The following is a 22,078-nucleotide window of genomic DNA, read 5'->3' as shown; positions in this document are numbered from 1 at the left end:
ACACCCAGGATTGGTAAAAGGTGTTGTGGAGCCTGTTGATAAGCTCAGGGCCCTGACATTGGTATCGTGGGACAGTTTTCACAATTTATGCTTGAAGCAAAGCTGTAAACAACTTTCAGGACTCTGATTACATACACTCACACCTGTACAAAACAGGAGCAATGTTGATAACTGGTTTCTGGGTTCTAGAAATGTTGGTGTATCTTTTCTTTTCTAATGAATGCTGTTCAAAACACTACTGATAGAGCCCAGAGAGGGTCTAATTGATGCAGCCTGGAACTTTGAAGTACCTTTAACAAAGGAAGAAATGCAACTTTGAGCAGTTGCAAGACTTAATAACTGTCAGAGCTACCCTTGCATATGTTGTAAAAAATATGAAACAGAATTTTTATTATTGTAGGCTAGGATGTATGCTCTAAAGGACACATCCTTTTGTGACACTAGTGACTGTTTCTCCATCAGTCAGGCCTTTTCTGTAGACATGGTGAATGTGATTAGTCTCTGCAGCAAAGTGGAGTTTGATCCTTTTGCTTTTTTTGTTGCTGTTAATGTGCTTTTTTCTCATTTGTTGAATGAGGTCATTAGATAACTCTGAAAGCATAAGACCTTTCTGTCTTTGAGGAGAAATGCTTTCTACATTTTCAGGTAGTTCCAAAGACAAAAAACTTCTTAAACTCAAGTATTTGCAAGGTATGCACATTCAGTGAGCATTCACCTGTAGGTAATCCAAGTTCAGTTGTTCTTTCAGAACATCCTTTCTTGTCTTACATCTCATAACATGGAATTGTTAATAATGTGGCTTTTGTAATTTGGATTTATGTATACAGTTGAATGAAATGTAAATTTGGAGGGGGTACAAAATAAGACTTGGCTGTCGTTTCAAAAGGAATATTGAAATACAGCTTACAGTGGCATTTTGTGACAGAATCACAGAGTGGAAGGGATTGCTGGAAGTCATCTTGCCCAACCCTTTGCACAAATACAGTCACCTAGAGCTGGTTGCCCACAAGAAGCCTTTTGATATCTCCAAGAAGGGGATACTCCGCAACCTTCATGGCCAGCCTGTGCTGGCACTTAGTCACCCTCACAGTAAAAAAGTGTTTCCTCCTCTGGTCCTGTCACTGGGCACCACTGAAAAGAGCCTTGCTCCCTCTTTTTTTTGCATGCTTTCTTCAGGCATTTTTTTACATTGATGAAATCTCCCTGAACTGTCAGGTTTACCTCTTCAGGTGAAACAGTCCCAGCTTTATCAGCCTTTTCTCATAGGTTCCCTTAATCGTATTTATGGTTCTTTGCTGGATGCTCTCTGCTATATCCATGTCTGTCATGTACCCAGGAGACCAGAAAATGACAGAAAATAAAACTGTTATTGGAGATAACATTCCTTGAAAATGTTTTTAAACCCACATGTAGTGCATAACAGCAGGAACTATTGGTGACTTCCTGGAAGAGGCATATTTAACAGTGACAAATTTACCTAAGTGTGCCTAAAGAAACTTCATACTCTAAAACCTGAGTTTTTTAAGTAACAGCTAGATGTAATTGATGAAGCTTGTAACTTAATAAACCACAGCATCAACAAAGGTTTTTAACAAAGAAGTATCTAGATTTTGACTTCAGCTGTTTTAAAGTCAGAATATTCTACAGCATCTATGAAGTCAGAATATTCTACACCATCTTATGAATCTATAGTTGAAGTCAGGTTGCTTTCAGACAGTTGTCTTGATATCTCACTTTGGCTGCATTATCTTTACTCTTTGGAGAGGTAGCAAGTGAAGAGCAGTTTCTTTCTGTGTTTTCCACTCCCCTTCCTTTTCCTCTTCACCCTTCTTCCTCCCTCCCTCCCTCTCTCCTACCCTCCCAGCTGAAGGAAAAAAAGAACAGAGATTGAATAGGTTTAGATTCTCTGATGGAGGGCTAGGAATTTCTGACATTTTTCTTTGTTTGTGCTTTCTATCACACAATTTCTTTAAGATAACAGGTACTAGAAAAGATTATCAAACAGAAACTATAGTTGTGTCAGAAGAAAGTGGAATCATGAAAAGCTCATTATTATATGGTTTTGTCTCAGAAGTTAATATTTCAAGTTAATATTTAAACAAAATGAGGCCTTTTAACTATTCTGAACTCAGAATTTTACCCCAAAAAACCAGTCACAGTATATGTATTTTAAGAAATACAGTTTAATAATATGCTGCTGGACTGTTTAATTTTTATGCCTTAGGGTAGCACAGAGCACTATTTCTACTTTTAGAAGCTTCTTCTCATTAGTGTAGTCTCTTATATAGCACCTGTTTTAAACTCCAAACCTGAATCTACAAATGTAAAACCTGACTTTTGAAATATTTGCTTTTTTGAACACTCTTCTTTAAAGGACCTATCAGGATCTCTCCCCAAAATGCTAGAAGCATGAAGGATAAGGGAGGAACAATGTTGCATGGCCCAAACACATGTGCTTTCGTCATTAGCAAGGTACAGCATGACCTCATGTTGACCTCAAAGGTAAATGGCTACCAGGGAACAATTATACATGCCTGTGAAAGCAGCTTAGTTTTGAACAAGAGAATAATTCAGTGTATAGAATAAAATTAAATTTACAACACTGTCTGCCTTTCCCCTTCTTTGTCTTGTCTCTCTCCAAGTCTCTTCTTGAGAGAATGTTGTTTCTTATATATGTGTTTGTTGCGAGAGAAAATAACTTTTCTAGAGGTCATAATGAATTCCTAAACATGGGGAACTCAAAGGATCTTGTATCCAATTTAGTCAAATTGTACATCTTACAAGTAATTCCCTTTTTAATGAAAAGTTTCATTTGTTATCTAGAGTATTGGTATTGCAGCCTTCAAAATGTATATCTGTGTTAGTTGGGGAATCTTGCAAAGTTCTGAAATGTGTAGATCATTTAGAATTACAGGAGAGTTTTTCTAAATATTAGTAGATTAATTTTTGTGTGCTTATCTTAGACTGCAACACAGACTTATGACATTTTATTTTTTCATAGAAGACTAAATATTCTGTAGCATTATGTGATACGTCACTACAAATGATGGAATGATGGAATATTATTTAGCTAGCAGTTCTGAGCTATTTGGAGAAGAATTGCTGCCAGCATCTCGGAACTGTTAGCCATATCTATCCCATATTATTTGTATAATATAATTGTTTGATGTAATTCTTTTTTTCCTAGAACGAGAGAGCATATTCCTTCTGTGGAACGATAGAATATATGGCTCCAGATATTGTAAGAGGGGGAGATGCAGGACATGATAAGGTATGTTCTAAGTTTATTACTGAAAATAAACTAATTCTTCAGTCAACATATTGCTCGTCTTGAGGGGTTTTTGTAAAATATGACATGTTATCTTATTTAAGTATGTGTTATTTAAGGTTGTCTTAAGATAGATTGTTTCTTGTGCTGTGGGACAATAAACTTAGTTAACACTTATTTGCCTTTGCATAAAAAGCTAGTTCAGAGTGGAAAATGGTTTGTGGCTAATTCTGATATACATATCAGAATATGTTTACATATTTTAAACTGGATATTATAGAAATCTCTTAGCTTTATTGAGGTATGGGATAGGCCATTAATGTTATAAGTGTTCTCATATTGTAAAATTGTTTGGCTTGTGACACAAGTTTTATTGCACAATTAAGTGTCAGTAAGTGATAGAAAATATCAAGACAACAATAATTAACAGATTATTTTTGAAACAAACAAAAACCCCTAATCTCCAAAATAATTCTGCAACATTCCTAGGTAACTTATTCTGATTGCTCGCTATAATGGGAAGGTTTGGAGGCTATTTGATCTCTGTGGTTTTTTGCTGTAGACTGAGTTGAGTTGTCTTTGTTGTGGACCATGGAATGTAGGTGATTGTGCTTCCTTTTATAGCAGCCTGTGTAAAAACTGGAATAGTCTGACTTTTGCCTGAGAAAGTTCTTTCTTTTCCTTCTATGCATTCTGTGTCTCTTTTGGTCTGAGTTTGTCTTCAGTTAGGGAGCACAGTAGAGGGCACAGCTGGGATGTGGCAGTTTGAAGTAGAGCAGAATGACCTCCCTGATTATTCTACTACGCATAAAATAGAGTGTGCTTTTTCTTTTCACTTAGTCATTGTCTCACACGTACCTTGAATTCCACTATAACCTCTTTGTCTTTTTCTACTGTACTGCTTGCCCGGTTGCTATTAAAAATGGAATTTAAAAAAACTTACAAATTGAAGCTCTTTCCTGCACTCTCTTAGTTTAGTCATTCCACCTCCAGAGCATCTCTCCAATTTCTCAGTCACCTTGAATTATGATTCTGGCCTCTCAAAGCTTAAAAATTCAGTCTTGTCACTGACTTAAAGAGGAGTCTGTTCTGTTATCTTTGATTCTGTCTGATACTTTCATCAAATGTCATGCAGAGTGATGCAGTATTCTGTAAGGAGTAACTTCTCAGTTTGATAGTGACTGTTAGCTGATCAATGGGGAGATTTTGCAGTTACGTATGTTATGTTAGTTGTTTACACCACATGCTCACTACCTTGCCATTGACAATGTCATGTATGGTAATTTTAGAAGATTTTTAGTGTATTTCTTACTTACTGCATATCTAACAACTCAAAGACCTTACAAAAAGAGAAAGCGAGATTGCTTTAGTATGCCATGCTGTGCTCTCATGAATCAATATTTATCATCTATAATCTCTTCTAGATGATTGCAGTGTTTGTCATAAGGACTTGGTCTAGTATTTCAGTATTTATTTTTTTAAAGTTGGATTTCTGATTTTGCAGATCCTCCTTTTCTTTTGGAAAAACACATGCCAAGAAGAAATTCTTTGGTATTTTCTTTGAGCATTATTTATTTGCAAAGATAATCAGTAACAGTACAGAGACTTCAGCAGGTAGTTCTTCTAGATACTCTTGGCTGAATATATAAGACATCAGATTCTGTGTATTTTGAAGCAAATCCAAGTAAAATATGTGGACAAATTGTTGGGATTTCACTAGTTGTCTTCCTGTATTGTATTAATATTGCCAATGTAAGTAAAGCAGAAGTTCCATTGTTTTTCAGATTGTCCTTCATGGCAGGGAGTTGGAACAAGGTGGTATTTAAGGTCCCTTCCAATCCAAACCCTTCCATGATTTCATAGCATTTTCAGGTGCCTGGATTAACTGTGGACTGTGAACTTAAATTCTGCTTTTTGAAAATTCCTTAATTTCATTTTCAAGCTCATAAAACTTCAAGTTCCACTGCTTCTTAGCAAGCCTTAGGTTCCTCTGTTATTTTGAGTGTGTATTAGAATTCATATCACATCACAATGGTAAAAATCAAAATGAATTCTGTTGGGAAAACAAAAGGAAATTTAGTAGTTAGTAGAAAGCTTGAGAAATTAGTTGCAGAAGCTAAATGGAGAGACTTCAGTATAAAATTAATTTATCACAGAAAATACCTTCAGTCAGTACCACAGTTGTTTGTTTCATTGTATCCCGTTTTCCTTTGTATATAGGTAGGTTCTTCCTATGTTAGTTGCTTTCTATGTGGATTGTTCTGTTCCTTCTTTTGTTAACAATTTTACTTCAGCACATCATAACATACATAATTACTGTTTCTCTCTAGGCTGTTGATTGGTGGAGTGTTGGTGTTCTTATGTATGAATTATTAACTGGAGCATCACCATTTACAGTCGATGGAGAGAAGAATTCCCAAGCAGAGATTTCTAGGTAAGATTCAAAGCAGTGAAGTATATGTGCTTGCTAACAGATGATTGCCTTATGCCATAATATATGTTTTGTGAGAGTTTGTTAATTTAAAATTTAGGAAGAAAGTGCTGCCATGGTAACATTTTGTGTGCTCCAGTTCTGTTCAATAGAATGACATTGTAAAGTAGATAGCTTTTATTAGCTAGTAGAACTGACTTTACTAAAGGCCTGTTTTGTTTAAACTACAGTGGAGCCACAGCCCTTGTAGATACTTAGCCCTGTTGCGTGTTTACTGTTGAAAAGGAATTCAAGTGAAATACCAAAGTATATGTAAATAGAATTATCACATTCCAAATCTTAATACGTTAGAGATATCTTTAGCTAGAGATACTTTTTTATCAGCTCTTGCTAGGTTGTTCTGGCAGGCTGCAGATTTAAAGTGTCAGAATGTACTCTACTCCCACCTTTTTCTTACAAATTATGTTTATTTTATTAGTGTATAGCATGAAACAAAGATCTTTTCTAGCCCATTTGCATATCTGAGAAGAAATGAATGTGATACTTAGAGAAATGAAGTAAACTATACCATTCTTATCGTTTACATAAAAACTTTTTGTTACATTGAGTAATCTCCACACTTTAAAGGTTTGTTTTCAGTACTTGTGTAAAAGCACTGGAGCATTTTTAAAAGACAAAGCAATGTTCTCCAAAACATGTTACTGAAATCTCCCCCAAAACAAAAATTTCCTTTTACTGGATTTCTTTTGGAGCAGGAAGTTGAGGTCTTAAATTGCTCAAATTTCTGACTGCTGTTAAAATAAACTTGTAAGTCCAGTCCCCCAACTAAGAATAGTCTTGCTTCTGTTGGAAGGTATTGTCCTAGTTCTGACCCTCACCTGAAATCGCTTGATATTTAAGGTTGTAACAGATGGTAGAATATACCTCAATTGTTTAGAGAATTTATTTTACTTAGGTTATAAATTCAGGCAATTTCTTGGGAGATTAAAGCCTGTTTATTAGTTTTTACTTCTTTACCACAGCAAACAGGAAACTTGGACAATCAGCTGAAAAAGTACAGGGGAGAGGGGAGTCCATTAACGAAAGAAAATTCAGGACTTCACCTGCTTGGTTATTATATTGCAGTTAAAACTTCAGTTATCTCTTTCTGCCCTATTTAAGGTTAGACGTTTGGTTGACTGTTTACTTATTCCATGGCTGAATTTGGCAATTTTGATTCCCAAGATTTACTAGATGGGACTCTGAAGGAGTAACTTTTTTTTTTTGGAGAGAACCTTGAACTGAACTTTACAGATATTGTTTCCCAAAAAATGGGAAACTTTTTAGTTACGTATTCTACAAGACTTGACTTTCTTTTGGTAGGGCCTTTGGTGCTTTTTAAGATAATAATATTTCTGATAATTTGAATGACTACATGGTTGTTAACATCTGTGCTCTGACAGCTAATAACTTTCTTTTTTGTTGTGGCAAATTTACGGTGTTGCTGTTCAGTCTGTTTATGTTCTGGTGGATGTTTATGCTATGCATTTACAGACAGCAGTCCTATGGTATTTCAGTTTTTACTTTGATAAATTTAGAAGCTAAATTCTTGCAGTTTCCTATAGTGAAAATGTTCCCCAGTGTTCCTGTTTCCTGAAAAAGCCTTTTCTTAACTTAGCTTCTGTTGTTCTTTCTTACATATGGACAAATTATTCTTATTAATGTTTCAAACAGATCTTGGTTAAATGAAGGGATAATTTACCATCTGAACAAAAAAATACTTCTTCCTTTTTCTTGGGTTCCTCTTGTTGATGCCAGTGCTGGTCTGATAGATCTAATTCCTTTTCTTCTTCTGCCACTTTCAATTGATGACCCTCTGGTTTGTAGCTCTTCCTCCCAGCTATATAGCTGAAATCTTCTTATTCCCGGTTATATGATTGCATTTCAGACTAGATTTCATCTCTGTTGTGTTACTCCTATACTCATAAGAACCCAGTGGTTTATAAATCCTTTCCACTGATAGCAATTTCTTTGTTGGATCATTTCAGTGTTCTGTGTCTGCAGTTTATGTCATGAATGTTATGATCCTTTTAAGAACATAGGAGAGCATTTCTGCTGCCCTGGCTGCTGCACTGAGCTATGTGGAACCTTCTGGGCTATGGTGACTGCTGCGTGCCTTTGGGAGAACAGGAGTGAGTTTGGAGCTTTCCCTGAGGGTAGCAAAGAGCAGGCAAACAGAAACCAAATAGTGACAGCTGCCCCTGATAATGAAATTACTGGCACAGAGATAGGAGTTGGTAAAAACTTCTTTCTTGATAACAAGGTTGTTCTGACCAGAAATTACATGGGTTAACCTAAATATGCTTAAACTTGCCAATTGCAGCAGACTTAGAGAATTCAGTTTTTTACTTGCTCACAAGCTGTTGAAAGCGTGGTTTTATTTTTCTGAGTTCAGGGGAAAAAATGTCATCTTTTAAATGGATCCAGGTCCTTCTTTTATTTTACCTAGGTAGGAAGTAATCTTAGATATTTTTAGATAATTTTACTCCCTCATGTGGCACAATAGTTGTCTGGTGTTAAATTTGAGAATGAAACTTTGTTCTAAAATATCTCTCCAAGGGAGAGTTCTATTCTTGTGTTGGAAACAGTGTATAGTTTCTATTTTTTTTTCTCTTTCTGATGAGAAATTGTTGTTCTTCTATAATAATCTTTTTGGCAACGCTGTAGACTTCTTTCATGGAAAATGCAAGTTAAGTGCAAATGTTGCCTTTTATCACTGTCTCTGAAGGCTTCTTGTTCACATGCTTTGTGTATGGGTTATTAAACTCAAATAAAAAAAGTCACATAACTACTCCAATATCTCTCCTTTTCTAGTGCACCCTCTCCCCTTTCTTTTCCCTTGTTCCCAAATTTTCCTTTCATTTTTGAGAATTCTGAACTTTTATTGCTGCAGAGCCAGGGATAAGAGCCATCCTGCAAAAGCATAGGCAAGGGCTGGGACTGACCACACAGCCAGTATTTTCACTTTGACTATAAGGAGTTTGTAGTGCTGAATTGAAAGACAGACAAATCCATTTTAGGGAGCTGACTTTTGAGGGTCCTGTCATGTAGAGGATATAAAATGAGCAGGAAGGTTTTGGAGTACTAGTTTGGAACTGTGCAGCAGTTTAAAAAAATCTTACCAGCTTTAGGGTTATGAATAGATAGAAACTTTTTTTAAATGCATAGATACATCTATAAAATATATATGACATCATATGTTTCTATAATCTATAGAAACATACGATGCCATATTAGCATACTAATAACAGTAGCAGCCTGTGGTCTTTATTTGACATAGTTGGTTAAACTTTATTTAAACTTCATGCAGGACAGCTGAAATCTGACAATCTGTTGGATGCTGTGGAGATAGTTCATCTATGATCCTGCAAGAAACCTTTTCCTTCATACAGCTGTTGGGAAGATGCAAAACAGCTGTGTACTGGGGTGCCCTTCTTTGTTGATTTCCTTCTTAAATTGGTGACTCTAGTGATTGCTAGATCTTTCATGTACTTCAATTTCATGATAATTTTATGTGGTTCCTGGTACTTCTTTAGAAGGTAGCTTTGGTCTTCACTACCTCTGTAATATGGTTCTGTGAACCTATCCAGAGCATCATCAGTATTTTCCAGTATCAGTCAACCTCAAAAGTATTTTTGAATTAAAGCCACTGACAATTTATGTGAATCTCCTTGTAATGCAACATGGCAAAATGCTGCCTTTTCTGCAGAGTGTTCTTGGCTGGTCAAGAGATGGAAGATACTCAATATAAAACTTACTGTACGTCTGCTGGAAATACAGTACAGAAGAGAGGAAACAGTTTAGGAGGTTTCTGGAGTGTGTGGAAGAGAACTTGCTCTAGAATTTCCCTTTTGATTTCTAAGGACATCCCAGGGTTTCAATCTCATTGCTTTAGAAACCAATTTCAAAAAATACTGATTGGAGGGGTTTTACTCCCTTCTGAGATCCCAAAGAGAACTTGTTGTTTTCCAGAATCTTTGTTACATACCTTTCTGATTTCTTTTTGATCACAAAAGTTGATAAAGAAGCTTCTTCAGACTTATCTAACTGCAGTGATTTTCAAGCTATAAAAACATTGTAGATTTCATTGGCCCTCCTGTAAATAAAGTAATTTTTCTATCAAGGTGTTCCTGTCTTTTGTCATTACAACAGGAAGGTTTTCTTACTTTCTTACCTGCTTCCCCTTTCTGAAACTGTGTGATTTCAGAAGAGACTGAATCTTTACTTCGCCACTACTCCTGCAGTGTAAGAATACTCTTGTTTAGTGATGTTTAAATTTGGTATTAACATCCCTAATTAAAAAATCAGTTGATAATATTGTACTTTCTTCTCGTGTTCTGTAACGTGAAATGTGTCCAGAAGTTGAAGAGAAGTCTTATGGTTGCTGTTACTTCTGCTAGCAGAAAGGCTGTGATTTAGACCCTTACTGGAGATATATATAATTTCAAAAAAACAATCCTAGACCTTTACACCATCTTAAAACTCAAACTGTGTTATCCTAACTCCTTTCAGCAAGGAGATACTACTTAAACCAAGAGGTTAGCTTGCTTTGTCTTTTTGTTTGCGTGAAATTGGATACTATATCTGTAGAAGCTACCCCTGGGATATGCACATTTTGAACTTGGTTTTGTTCTTCCACACTGCCAGAACAGGATTATTTAGGAAGCAATCTGTTTGCATCTATTTTTGGACTAATCCAAGAAGCTAGATATTTCAAGATAAAAATTTTCTCGTGGGATAACTGACTCTAAGGATGTGTCATGCAGTAACTCTGAACAAAATTTAGGAATGTCCTGCAGCGATCAACTTAAGCTCTGGCAGAAACATACAATAGTTGAGATCTTAGTATTGCCACAAATTCATGTCATTTCAGCCTCAGTGTCTTATGGCTTCAAAACCTTTCAGTTTGTGTTTAGTGGAGGCACTGTAAGCCCTACTATGAAGTCACCACAGTGAGAGTATGCATCAGGCTATGTAGACACCAAGCTGTACCTGAGCCAATGTGGCCTTGTGGCAAGGCAGCAAATGGTATCCTGGGCTACATTACACAAAGTGTCATCAGCTTAGGGATATGATCCTTCCTCTCTACTCAGCACTGCTGCAGCCAGATCTGGAGTCCTGGTTCCACTTCTGGTCTCTCCAGTGAGTGCATGAGAGTGATATATTGGACATATTGGAGAGAGTCCAGCAAAGGGCTGATGACAATATGAGGAAAGGCTGAGAAGACTGTCACTCTTCCACCTGGAGAAGGGAAGGCTTAGGGACACCTCATCAATGTGCATAAATGCCTGAAGAGAGTGTGCAAAGAGGAGGGAACCCGGCTCTTTCAGTGGTGTTTGGTGACAGGACCAGAGATTGAAACACAGGAGGTTCCCTCCAAGCACTAGGAAGCACCTTTTTACTGCAAGTGTGACTGAGTACTGACACGGGCTTCCCAAAAGAGGGGGTGAAATCTCTCTCCTTGGGGATACTCAAAGGGTTTCTGGCCATGGTGGTGAACAACTGGCTCTAGGTAACTGTTTGAGCAGGGGGAGTTGGACCAGATGACCTCCAGAGATCATTTCAACCTCAACTCTTCCATGATTCTGTATGCTGAAAGGTTTTTTTGTGTCTTTATTTTAAACCTGTTCATGTGTCTTTGGATGTGTTACTTTCCTTTAGAGTCCTTAGCTTCAGTATTTAGATTTGGAGTAACTGAAGGAAAACTTTCCTACCTGTTTGTATAGAACTGTGGGAATTGCAGATATAGAAGATGAGAATTGAAATGAGATTCTACTTAGGCTTCCAAGATTTTGACTTCCACTGGCACAATGTGATGGTTTCTAGTTCTGTATTGAAAAAGTGATGAGGTCTCTGTTTACTTTCTCTTTACCGTTTTGAGGGAAACACTGCCCAGCTCCCTTGAGTCATCATTTCAGTAAACTGGATAGTCCTAGCCTTTTTATAAAATTTTCTATAAAACACATTCTATGTCTGATTAGTCTTATTACTGTTCTCTAAAACTTTTCCAGTTACAGTGCCTTCATTTGAGACAAGGGCATGAGCACTGCACACAACACAGAGGGTGAAGGCAATCCTCCAATGGCCCAAATACGGTTTTTAAAAAAATTTATTTTCTAATACGTTTTAATGTTGGAATTATTTTTTGTTTGACTACTATTAGGCATCAAGTTGATTTCTTTGTGGAGCTGTTTTGACTATGTGATTTCTTTTAAATAGTAAACTCAGTATGTGAAATGAGGATTGTTCTCCTTTTGTGGATTGAGTTACATAATTTATCTCTTCAGATGTTCTGTTTCATGTCCACAATTCCTTAAACCTTTAAAAAAAAGTTGGTTTCATATTTGTCATCCTCCTGCTTTTGGGTACAATAGAAGTTTAAGTGAAATGTTAATGCTTCCATTAGTATGGTAACTCTTTAACTCTCGACATTTTAAGTAACTTCCACATTGTTATTTTGTTTGTTTTAAAGGAGAATATTAAAAAGCGAGCCACCTTATCCACAAGAAATGAGTGCTCTGTCTAAGGATATAATTCAGCGTCTTTTAATGAAAGACCCCAAGAAGAGGTTAGGTTGTGGTCCCACTGATGCTGATGAAATCAAACAGCATCCCTTTTTCCAGGTAAAGCAAACAACAAAACTCACCAGATCCCACTTATTCTGCATTAGTGCCTGTGAAATCAAAGTCTAAGAAAATTCTGTTGTTCTGTTAACAGAACTTAGAGACCTATTAGTTGCATGAATAATTGCATTGAAGTTAGTAAAAATATCCATGTGTTTGTATTTATACATTTTGTGTATATTAGAAGGGCATGCTAGGTTTTTAATATATTCTGTCTGTATCTATCAGTTACTTGAAGAAGCCAAAGGAAACACTGCTGAAATCAGAAGGTTTAATGTAAAACACTGAAATAGTGTTGTGTTGTCTGTTGGGTTTTTGTTTGAAAGGATTTTTTTAAAGATTGCCACTAGAATTATTAGTAAAAATTTTAGTGTTAATAAAATTCACCTAACTCCTCTATTTACCTTGGCCTAATTGAATCTTTAGTCTTGTACAGTAAATTTTAATTTTGTTCCAATTTCAGTGTATTAACATTTGCTTTCAAACCATGATGAAGATTGAATTTGCATACAATATCTGTATTAAATGTGGTTAAAATTGTGTGCTTTCTTTGAAAAAACAAATAATGTATTTATGGTGCTTCTGAAGCTAAGTAGAGTTAAACAGAGTTAGCCTTCCTTAATTTACTGTTTGTTTTGGGAGATGCATTTTGCCATCATGCAACACTTTCTGTTCTTTACTTAATTTCAGTTCCACTCCTTTACAGTAACAGGGCAGTTTGCTCATATCTACTATTTCTATGCTTCCTCTTTCTAGTCATGCCTGCAAGTAAGAATTTGCAGGTTTATGCTCTCAGGGCTCTGAAAGCTGATGTCAGTAATAAAGCATAGAAATTGGCAATGAAAACTTAAGGATACTACATGCATGCGCTGTGGCTTACGAAAATATAAATATTGCTTATTCTGAAATAGAGGAAGAAATTCAGGGACCATCACGATAATTGTTTGGCACATCTCCACTGTTAAATTATGTTGAATTTCTTTTTGGATTCTGTCTGCATACAAATAGCTTTGGCTTTAACTAAACAAATTAGTAGAACATAATTTGAATGTTTTTCATCAGTCTGTGGAAAATGGCAAAGGAAGTTAGACTGTGTGTTGTGACAAGACTCTCTTTCCAATACCTTTCTGTAAAATTTTCATTTAATTAAATTTATTTTCCTATTTTTTGTTTAGAATATGAATTGGGAGGACTTAGCTGCCAAAAAAATACCAGCTCCATTTAAACCAGTAATCAGAGATGAATTGGATGTTAGTAATTTTGCAGAAGAGTTTACAGAAATGGATCCAACATACTCTCCTGCAGCAACCCCTCAGACTTCTGAAAGAATATTTCAGGTATTTTCAAAACTCATTTTTTTAAAGAAAATTATTTTAAATTATTTTTTAACAATTCCTAATGTATAGATAGCTTTTTTTTCACCTCCTGCCTATTAAGTTTTTGGAATTAATTGTGTACCTTCTAATCCCAGTTCTCAGGGCTTTTTGCTCAATAATTGCAAAATGAGAAAGGTGGAAACAGTCCTATTGCAAATATGAAATTCCTTGTTTCTCCATTCCCAGCTGAATGTCCTACTTGTTGGACTAAAGTCAGTCTGTTCTTTATTGATTTTTTGTACCTTATGAGTCTTGTCATCTTGACTCCATCAGCCTGGGCTGCCAGCTTCAACAAGAGCAATTTAGTTCACCCATTTCCACATTATGTTCTAGTTGAAGTAATCCTTTGGAAAGTGGGAGCTGAAACTCCAAGTTTTGTAGGAGCACTGTAGTTACTCAGCTGATGTTTCCAGATGATTACAAAGCTTTCCTTACTTTTCCTTCTGTGCTATTAAAGAATGATCCCTTCTTGACTACACAGTCTGAATGTCAAATGGGCAGAAACAGCTCATGTGCAACCAACTTGGTACCAAAACTGCAGAGGTGAACAGCAGTTTGGATTGCTTTCTCTTTCCCCTTGTTGTGCTTTGTTTTTTCATTGTCTGTTTTTGAGCAGCTTAATCCTCAGGGTAGAGGAACGTAGTGTCATATTTTGGATCTTGTTAGATTCACAGTGACTGTAGCAAGCAGGTTATGTGTGTCTTAACATCTGATTCACCCTGCAGTGGTAGTCACAGCTGTTATTATGATACTCAAACTGGGCACATCATTGCCCACACACATGGATATAAATTTTATCCATTTAAAATTGTTCGATGCTTACATCACAATACAAACTATTTCATGCCTTTTCATGCCTTAAAGTTAAGGTGTCATGGGAAGCTGGCTAGTTTGAAGTCCAAGCCTTTATAACTATTGTAAAGCAATTGTAGCTGAGCCAGATTAACATTAATTAGAATTCTTGTAGTATTATCATTTTGTCTCTAACTGTGGAGGATCATATAACTAATTCCAGGAAGATATCTATTCATATTGAACAGAGTAAGTCACAATTTCTCTATTATGATACAAAAATTCTGATTTATTGAAAAATTCTTCTGAAGCTTCTGTTGTTTCATATGTATTATGGTAGTTTATGTGCAACAGTATCAAGCTGTGCCCTTCTCTGATGTTTTAATTTCATAGGGATATTCTTTCGTTGCACCTTCTATTTTGTTTAAACGCAATGCAGCTACAGTAGATCCCTTCCAGTTTTATGTGGGGGATGAGAGACCTGGAATGACAACTATTGCCAGAAGTGCTATGTTGAAGGTAACAATAATATCAAGACTTAAATTAATTTGGTTAAATTAAAACTGTGTATAACTTCCCAAGCAGCAATTATAAGCTAGGCTATGGATTACAAAATAGTCATCATTCATTTATCAACTCTCTGTAATGGCTCCTCAGATGATTCAAGCATCTGATGATCCATCACATCTTGCATGTGATACTATTAAGAAATGGCTGAAGTTGAATCTGAAAAATGAGATTATTGTCTAGTTTTCCAGATGACTGAAGTATAGTAGTAATAATAATAATAAGACTCCTGATAGTTCTTATTCAGCCAAACATTGTAGATATTTCTGAAGCTACTTTATTATATAATAATTCCATCTATGTTATATTTACCCAAAAGAGCATATAGTTGGGTGAAGCCTTATAAGAGCACATGCTATTGTGATGTCCTCAAATGAGCACATAGTTTTGTGGATAAATGTATGTATGACCACCTTTGATCCTGTTTGTCTGAATATTTTGTATCTTCAATTGTTGTAGTAGTAATGATTTATTTAGTGATTGTTTGTTTAATGTAATGTAAGCTTTACTTTTTGATTGTTAGAATAATGTTTATGCATTTTATTCAGTAAAATTTGATTATATTTTAATAAAAAGAGAGCTCTTTTACAGTTTTAAATATAGATGAAAAATTCTCATGAAATTTTACTTTGTCTTTGACTGTGTATACTAAAAGTATTCTGCAAAACTAAATACAGACAGTTTCCTAACAGGACTCTCCATTTTATCATCATTATGAACTGGATCTGAAAGAGAAACCATTGGGAGAAGGAAGTTTTTCCATTTGTCGAAAGTGCTTACACAAGAAAACTAGCCAAGAGTATGCAGTAAAAATAATTAGCAAAAGGTATAAATATTCTATAAGACAATAAAAATATTTTCTTTGCTTACTGTCACCCTTGGAGTAGAATAATGGTCACTACATTTTTGGAAGTGGAAAAGTAGCTTTAAAATTATTTCCTGTTCTATGAATCTACAGAAACTTATTGTAACCTTATGACCGTTAAAAGATTCTGGGAGTCTTTTGAAATAAAATGTTACTCTAGTTGGGACACAAGAAGAAACCTAGAGAGTACTTTTGTGGTTCCTAGTTGTATTCTACCATTATTTCCCCTAATTTTGCTCCTAACAAAGTAAAGGTACGAGGTTCTTTTATCTTGACACTTAGGTGAACTGAATGTAGGCTTAAGCTAGCTCCCTCTCTTTAGCAGCCCAATGGATTGCCTAGGATACTGCTTTTAGGAATGGTCTGCAGTGTGGGTTGCCTCAGATCTAAGAGTGTGTGTATGTGTATATGTATAAAATGGAATTAGACTATGGAATTGTCAGTTGTATCTTGTTTCCTGGATGTTCTGAAGAGAACACCACAATGGAAGCAGCTGACTTGCTTTGTACACGGGTACCATCTGGTTCTCTTCCAGAATGGATTTCTCTGTGAGTTTCTGCTCAGAGAAGAATAAAGATAAGGGATTCTTTGAGTAGCAGATGGATTTTTGCCTTCATTTTGCACAGTTCATTAGTAAGTACATCCCTAGTGTGTTGCAGAATGCTGGCAGGAGAGTAGAAATGTTCTGCTGTCAGAATGATAGTTCAGTGATCTCTTGCCCAAGACATTTGGCTGTACCTCTGTTTTTCCAGACTCCAGAAGAAGCTGTCTGCCAGACCTAAGTGTCTGTCTCTTCATCATATGCTTTTTGAATAGGATGGGTTCAAGAACAAGAAGCTGAAGTGAGGTGTCTGAGTTAGTTTTCTGAGGTCTGCTGAATTAATGGAAGCCTGCCTAAAACTGGCTTGCACTAGAAGTGGGATTCAGTAACTTAAACATAGACATCTACATAGGGCCATTTTAGCATCTGTTGGTGTCTTCTCTGTCCTCTGGTTCCCATCAGTCTTGTGACTGCTACCTTTTTGTAGATGTCTTCATGGCTGATGTCATCTTCCAGGCTCTTCTTCCTATGCTTAGGCCACTGAATCCTACTCTAGGTATGTATGTTACAGTGAACTAGTCCACCCTATAAGATGGATTCATGGAAATTTCACTCATTATAATGAGACCTTAAGTGGTGTGTGGTAGACACCTGCATTGGGTATTTTAATGTGGAGATCTCTTCCATGTGTCTACATTCAGAAGTTTTTTCTGTGGTACCAGCAGAGCTGTAGGTTAGTGCTCCCACCTCATCTTAACCTAATGTGCATTTTGTTTCGGGATAAATGAGCAGACCAGTATGTACTTTTCCCCTAGAGCTTAACTTCTAGAAATTATGCCCCTGAATTATATTACTCATGGGTTTTTTTGCTCTTTCTCCTTCATCTTGGTGGCTCAGGCTAAATGAAGGTAAGAAATTATCTGTATACAGAGATTTTTGAATTTTTTTAGGGATTGCAGGGTGTGAGCAGACTCAGCGTGTTTTTACAGTATTTAGAGTTAGCTGTAAACCCACACTCTGAACAGTTGGCCAAAACCCAACTTGAATTAGAATCTGTAAGTAATATTGCTCTGAGAATCACACCACTAAATCTTGCTAAAAGGAAAAGTATAATAAGTTTCTAGGAATTTCTTTGCCTCAAAATCAGTCTTTCACTCCTACCAGGCAAACCTGCCCAAAAAGGGAATCTTACATCTAGGGAAACCTTTTCATGATACTTGAGGAGAAAGCTCAGATGAACAGTTCCTCTGCTTTTTTAATAGTGCTGGACCTGCCCCCAGGCAACATTTTTAGGTTTCTCTGTACGTCTGATGACCACTGAAACAAAGTAAACCTGCTTGAGTTACTGTTTTAGAGCATCCCATTTGTTACTCACAAGGTTGCTTAAAATCTGAGATGGTAACTATTTACAGAGGGGAAACATTCAGAAAAGTCCACATACAAATTTCAAAGATTTGCGCTCATGATACTGAACCCTTTTCATCTGTTTCCAAGATCTGCTTCCTTATGATAGTAGTTTAGGAGGAAAGACTCTGTGAGTCAGGTTTTTTAATTCCTTAAAGGACTAGAAGTCACTTTCAGTTAAAAAAATTCAGCAGCAGAGATGCAGGTGGAACAGCTTAGTTTACTTGTTGATTATATGAAGCCTACAGAAATACAGAATTCTCTTGCACAGAATTCTCACTATAGCTCTCATCCTAATTAGGAAAAAAAAAAACAACCAGAAATAAAGAAAATATGTGGTGAAAGCTTCTATCTGTATCTGTTGCCTGTGAAGCCATTCTCTAAGTCAGTACAGGATTAGCCTTTCTCAGAGAGAGTTTTGGCAGAAATTTTCAGGCATTATTTGCCCAAAGTAAATCAGTATATCTAACTAGTGGAAAAAAATATTCTGCTCTGTCACCATTCATGTAGTTTTTGTAACACTCACCATTTTGACTTTTTATGGCAATAGATTTCAGTACTTGAAAGGGAATTTATGCAATGATTTTTCTCTGGAAATAGTCTCTTATCTCTTCCATTTCAGAGTTTTACAATGCTCTGTTTAGGGGTTTATTTGAATAACACATTTCAATATAACACATATAGATGATGTTACTCTTTTTCTAGTAGAGTTCATAGTTTCTATATAATTTTGAAGTACTTGTCCCCATTAAGAATGGAAAAAGGTTGGGCCAAGATAAAGGTGAACTAACAAATATTGGTAATAACAGAGGTGAAGTCAAATTGCTCTGGTCTAAGGGCATGATTTGTTTTAGATTGAAACTATTCTGTATCACATCAGCTTTTGCTGTAGGAAGTTGCAGTTGCATTAAAAACATTGTTTGAATTGGGTGTGGGTTTTTTAATGGACTAAATTGCAGGGTTATGAGGAGAGTTTTTCTCCACTTAATTTTAATATGCATTTAATTGTGTTCAAGTGGTTGTAATAGTAAAAAAATATGGATTGCAAACAGTTAAAAAATAACACTTGGAATGTGCAATTTGCTCAGTAAAATTGGTACAAGATGTGCTCAATTTTTCCAGAATGGAAGCCAACACCCAGAGAGAAATAACAGCTCTGAGGCTCTGCGAGGGACATCCAAATGTAGTGAAGTTACATGAAGTTTTTCATGACCAGGTATTTTGAAGAAACTGTAATCAGCACCTACCAAACATATTGCCATGTGTTTTCTCAAGAACTTTTTGGACTTAAGCATTCTGTAACTGTTGAGGCAACTTTTTTCCTAGGGCTTTTTTCTAGTCAGTATAGAAAATGAAGCAGAAATTGTGCATTCTAACAATCTTGCAGTTACTCTAGCAAATCAAAACAGTATGTGAAAAAATTAGAGGCTTGAATTCTGTTCATTGTTCTGTTTTGTCTTTCTTTGGCATCATACAATGTGTTCATGGCCCAGTTTCTGTATCTATGATGCTGACATGTGTTATCACTTTTCCCCCAGAATCATCATAAATCTTAAAACAGTATTTGTGAATTAATTTAGAAATGGTGCATATGAAGATTGTATATCTGGTATCTTTTCCTACACATTAGTAACTTAATGGAGATAACCAAATACCTTGCCAGATTACCAAATATGAAAGTAAAGTGTCCATTTGAAAATCTGTTAAGATCAGTTTACTTAGATACCTTAACTGTCTTTTTCCTTTAATGTAATACAGACTCCACAGCATGGAATAAACAATAATTTGATCTGAATTGGAAGTTGGCCCTGGTTTGAGCTAGAGTTTTGGACCAGATGTCCTGTACAGCTCCCTTCCAACCTAGACTGCTCTGTTGTTCTATGTTGGTCTATAGATTTTATGATGGAACAAGGGGTCTCTTACCTCTCCACATATCCCAGTTTGTTCCCCTCCTGCTGTTTGTACTGGGACCAGCAGAGAGCTCATGTAGAGCACTTCAGAATTTACTGAGAGGATACAGTGTCTGTACTGTAATTTTTATGGACAAGAAAACCCTTTTTTTACATATATGCACAGTGTGAGTGCACATGTGTAGAACAGGACATTTCTTTCAATTTCCTTTGAGTAAAAATAATATGCTAAATCTAAAAAAAATGGTTCTCCAGACTGCTATGCCACTGAATAGGCTGCTCTCAACCAACCAACCCAGTGTAGTTTTAGCTACTTCTGGTAGCTCCCAGGTGTTACCTTTCAGATTACTTGCGCACAATATTCTGAAGACCAAAACTGATGGGAATTTTCTAGTTTAGACTTTTCTGCTGTTTGTCTTAATAAAAAGAAGTTCCAGTTTTTAACTTGCTCTGATATCAGTCTGTTCAAATTCCACATTGGTATTCCAACCATATAATATTGGGTTGCAGTCTCTTGGTGAGCTGGAAGTTTTCTAGTAAAAAAAGTCTTTTTATCCTTTTTAGCTTCCCTGTCAGATATTCCCAAGGCATAAAGAAAATTTGCAGGAGAGGAGATCATTCAAGCACTACTGTACACCTTGGTTGTTCTAAGAAGTGTTACTGTTTTCTGTCCACATAGCTCTGCTTCTGTTCTTTGGTATATAAAGTGTGCACCTTCTGACTATTGCTTTGAATTCCATTTTTGGCCACTTCCCAGAACTTTTTTACTGTGCTTGCAAATACTACTTTTGTTACTGTCATTCAGGGGAGGGAAGGGCTGGAAGCCATGGCATGCCTACATCCATTGCCTTTTGAGAATGCTGACTTTACTTCCTTGTTCTGAGAAGTCTGCTGTTTGTTTAATCGCAAGACATTTGAATTGCAGTTGAGTATGTGCCAATGTTGCCTCTGCTTATTTATTGCCTTGAAAAGACCAACCTTCTAAAAACTCATTGCTTTTTTAATTTAAAAAATGCTCTTTAATTTTTGGGAATATATCTATTGTAATTCCAATGATGGAGTAGTTTTGGCTACTACTCTGTAGGAGATAAAATCACAAGTTCTAGATAATTTTTTATTTCAGAGGTTAAGTTTCAGGGTGCTTTTAAAAGATTTCGTAACATTTAAGTGTTAAGTCCTCATGCATATTAATAGATAAATGTCCTTATATCAGAACAGGCTTAGGCAGCAAAAGTTTCACTTTTTCCAGCTTTACTTGTTAACCTAAGTAAAGCCTTTTCATCTCCCTACAAATGTATACATTTAGCTGATGGCATTGCATTTTTGTTAATAAATATAAGTGCACATGGGGAACACATTATTCTCCAGTCTCAACAAGACTGATGGGAAAAATGCCATCTGAGATTTGGTGCTTTTTTTTGGTCTTCCAGATGACTACAAGCAGCAGTGCTATTTCTTCAAACATTGAGAACCTGTCAGAATAGCACCTAACTCCTGAGTAAATGTTGGTTTGGAATGTTAAATTTCTAACATGCTACATTTTTATTGTTTCAGCTTCACACGTTCCTAGTAATGGAATTGCTGAAGGGAGGAGAATTGCTTGAACGTATTCAGAAGAAGAAACATTTCAGTGAGACAGAAGCCAGTCACATTATGCGCAGACTTGTTTCAGCAGTGAGCCATATGCATGATGTGGGAGTAGTCCACAGAGATCTGAAACCTGAGGTATAAGTGACTTGCATATATATGTTTAGACAATAAGTTAAGTGTCTGGGATGTGATATATCTCTGTTTCTCCAGCCTTTGTTACAGAGTTTTCTACTTCTGTATTTTTAATTAGATATTACCACTTTTTCTTAGCAAATTCTGTAGATATTTTTCTGTTCATAGGTAAAAGTACCTGTAAGCAATCTTTACTCTTAACTTATTCAAAAGCATTCTTTGCCTATATAGGGACATTTTTCACTAGCATGTATTTATTGTGTGAAACAGTTCATAAGCAGAGCTAGGTCGTTTGGGTATTTTGCCTGTACGTTTCCATCTTTTGTTTGATCATAATTTCCTTAGTAGGGCTTCTTTTCCAGTTAAGTATGAAATGAGCACTAAGAGAGATGTGTGATTTGAGTTCAGTGAGTTCAGTAGTTTCCCAAAAGAAACAATTTATTAATATCTGTTTTTCAGTAACTGCTTTTCTGATATTTCTGTTGTGCAGCAGCATCGTGCCTTCTAGACCATTCAGTTTACTATTATAAGATTGACCAC

At 36.1% G+C, this 22,078-nt stretch overlaps 1 protein-coding gene across 2 annotated transcripts in view; it reads left to right on the top strand.

Moving 5' to 3' along the window:
• RPS6KA5 (ribosomal protein S6 kinase A5) overlaps nucleotides 1-22,078 on the top strand; it is a 67,902-nt gene that overhangs the window by 34,463 nt on the left and 11,361 nt on the right. The window contains exons 1-9 of one of the 2 annotated variants that reach the window (XM_030948633.1): nucleotides 2,471-2,502; nucleotides 3,188-3,271; nucleotides 5,599-5,702; nucleotides 12,211-12,361; nucleotides 13,537-13,698; nucleotides 14,923-15,048; nucleotides 15,789-15,922; nucleotides 19,029-19,122; nucleotides 21,371-21,541. In XM_030948633.1, coding sequence (XP_030804493.1) covers nucleotides 2,488-2,502; nucleotides 3,188-3,271; nucleotides 5,599-5,702; nucleotides 12,211-12,361; nucleotides 13,537-13,698; nucleotides 14,923-15,048; nucleotides 15,789-15,922; nucleotides 19,029-19,122; nucleotides 21,371-21,541 — 1,041 coding nt within the window. In that variant the 5' untranslated portion in view covers nucleotides 2,471-2,487. Of the gene's footprint in view, nucleotides 1-2,470; nucleotides 2,503-3,187; nucleotides 3,272-5,598; nucleotides 5,703-12,210; nucleotides 12,362-13,536; nucleotides 13,699-14,922; nucleotides 15,049-15,788; nucleotides 15,923-19,028; nucleotides 19,123-21,370; nucleotides 21,542-22,078 lie in introns of those variants that run through there. The other variant, XM_030948632.1, reaches the window with a different exon arrangement.

The sequence above is a fragment of the Camarhynchus parvulus genome, chromosome 5 (genome assembly GCF_901933205.1).
Source record: "Camarhynchus parvulus chromosome 5, STF_HiC, whole genome shotgun sequence".
NCBI classification, from domain to species: domain Eukaryota; kingdom Metazoa; phylum Chordata; class Aves; order Passeriformes; family Thraupidae; genus Camarhynchus; species Camarhynchus parvulus.
Note: the sequence above shows the minus strand (reverse complement) of the source record. Positions and strands in the feature narration are given on the sequence as shown.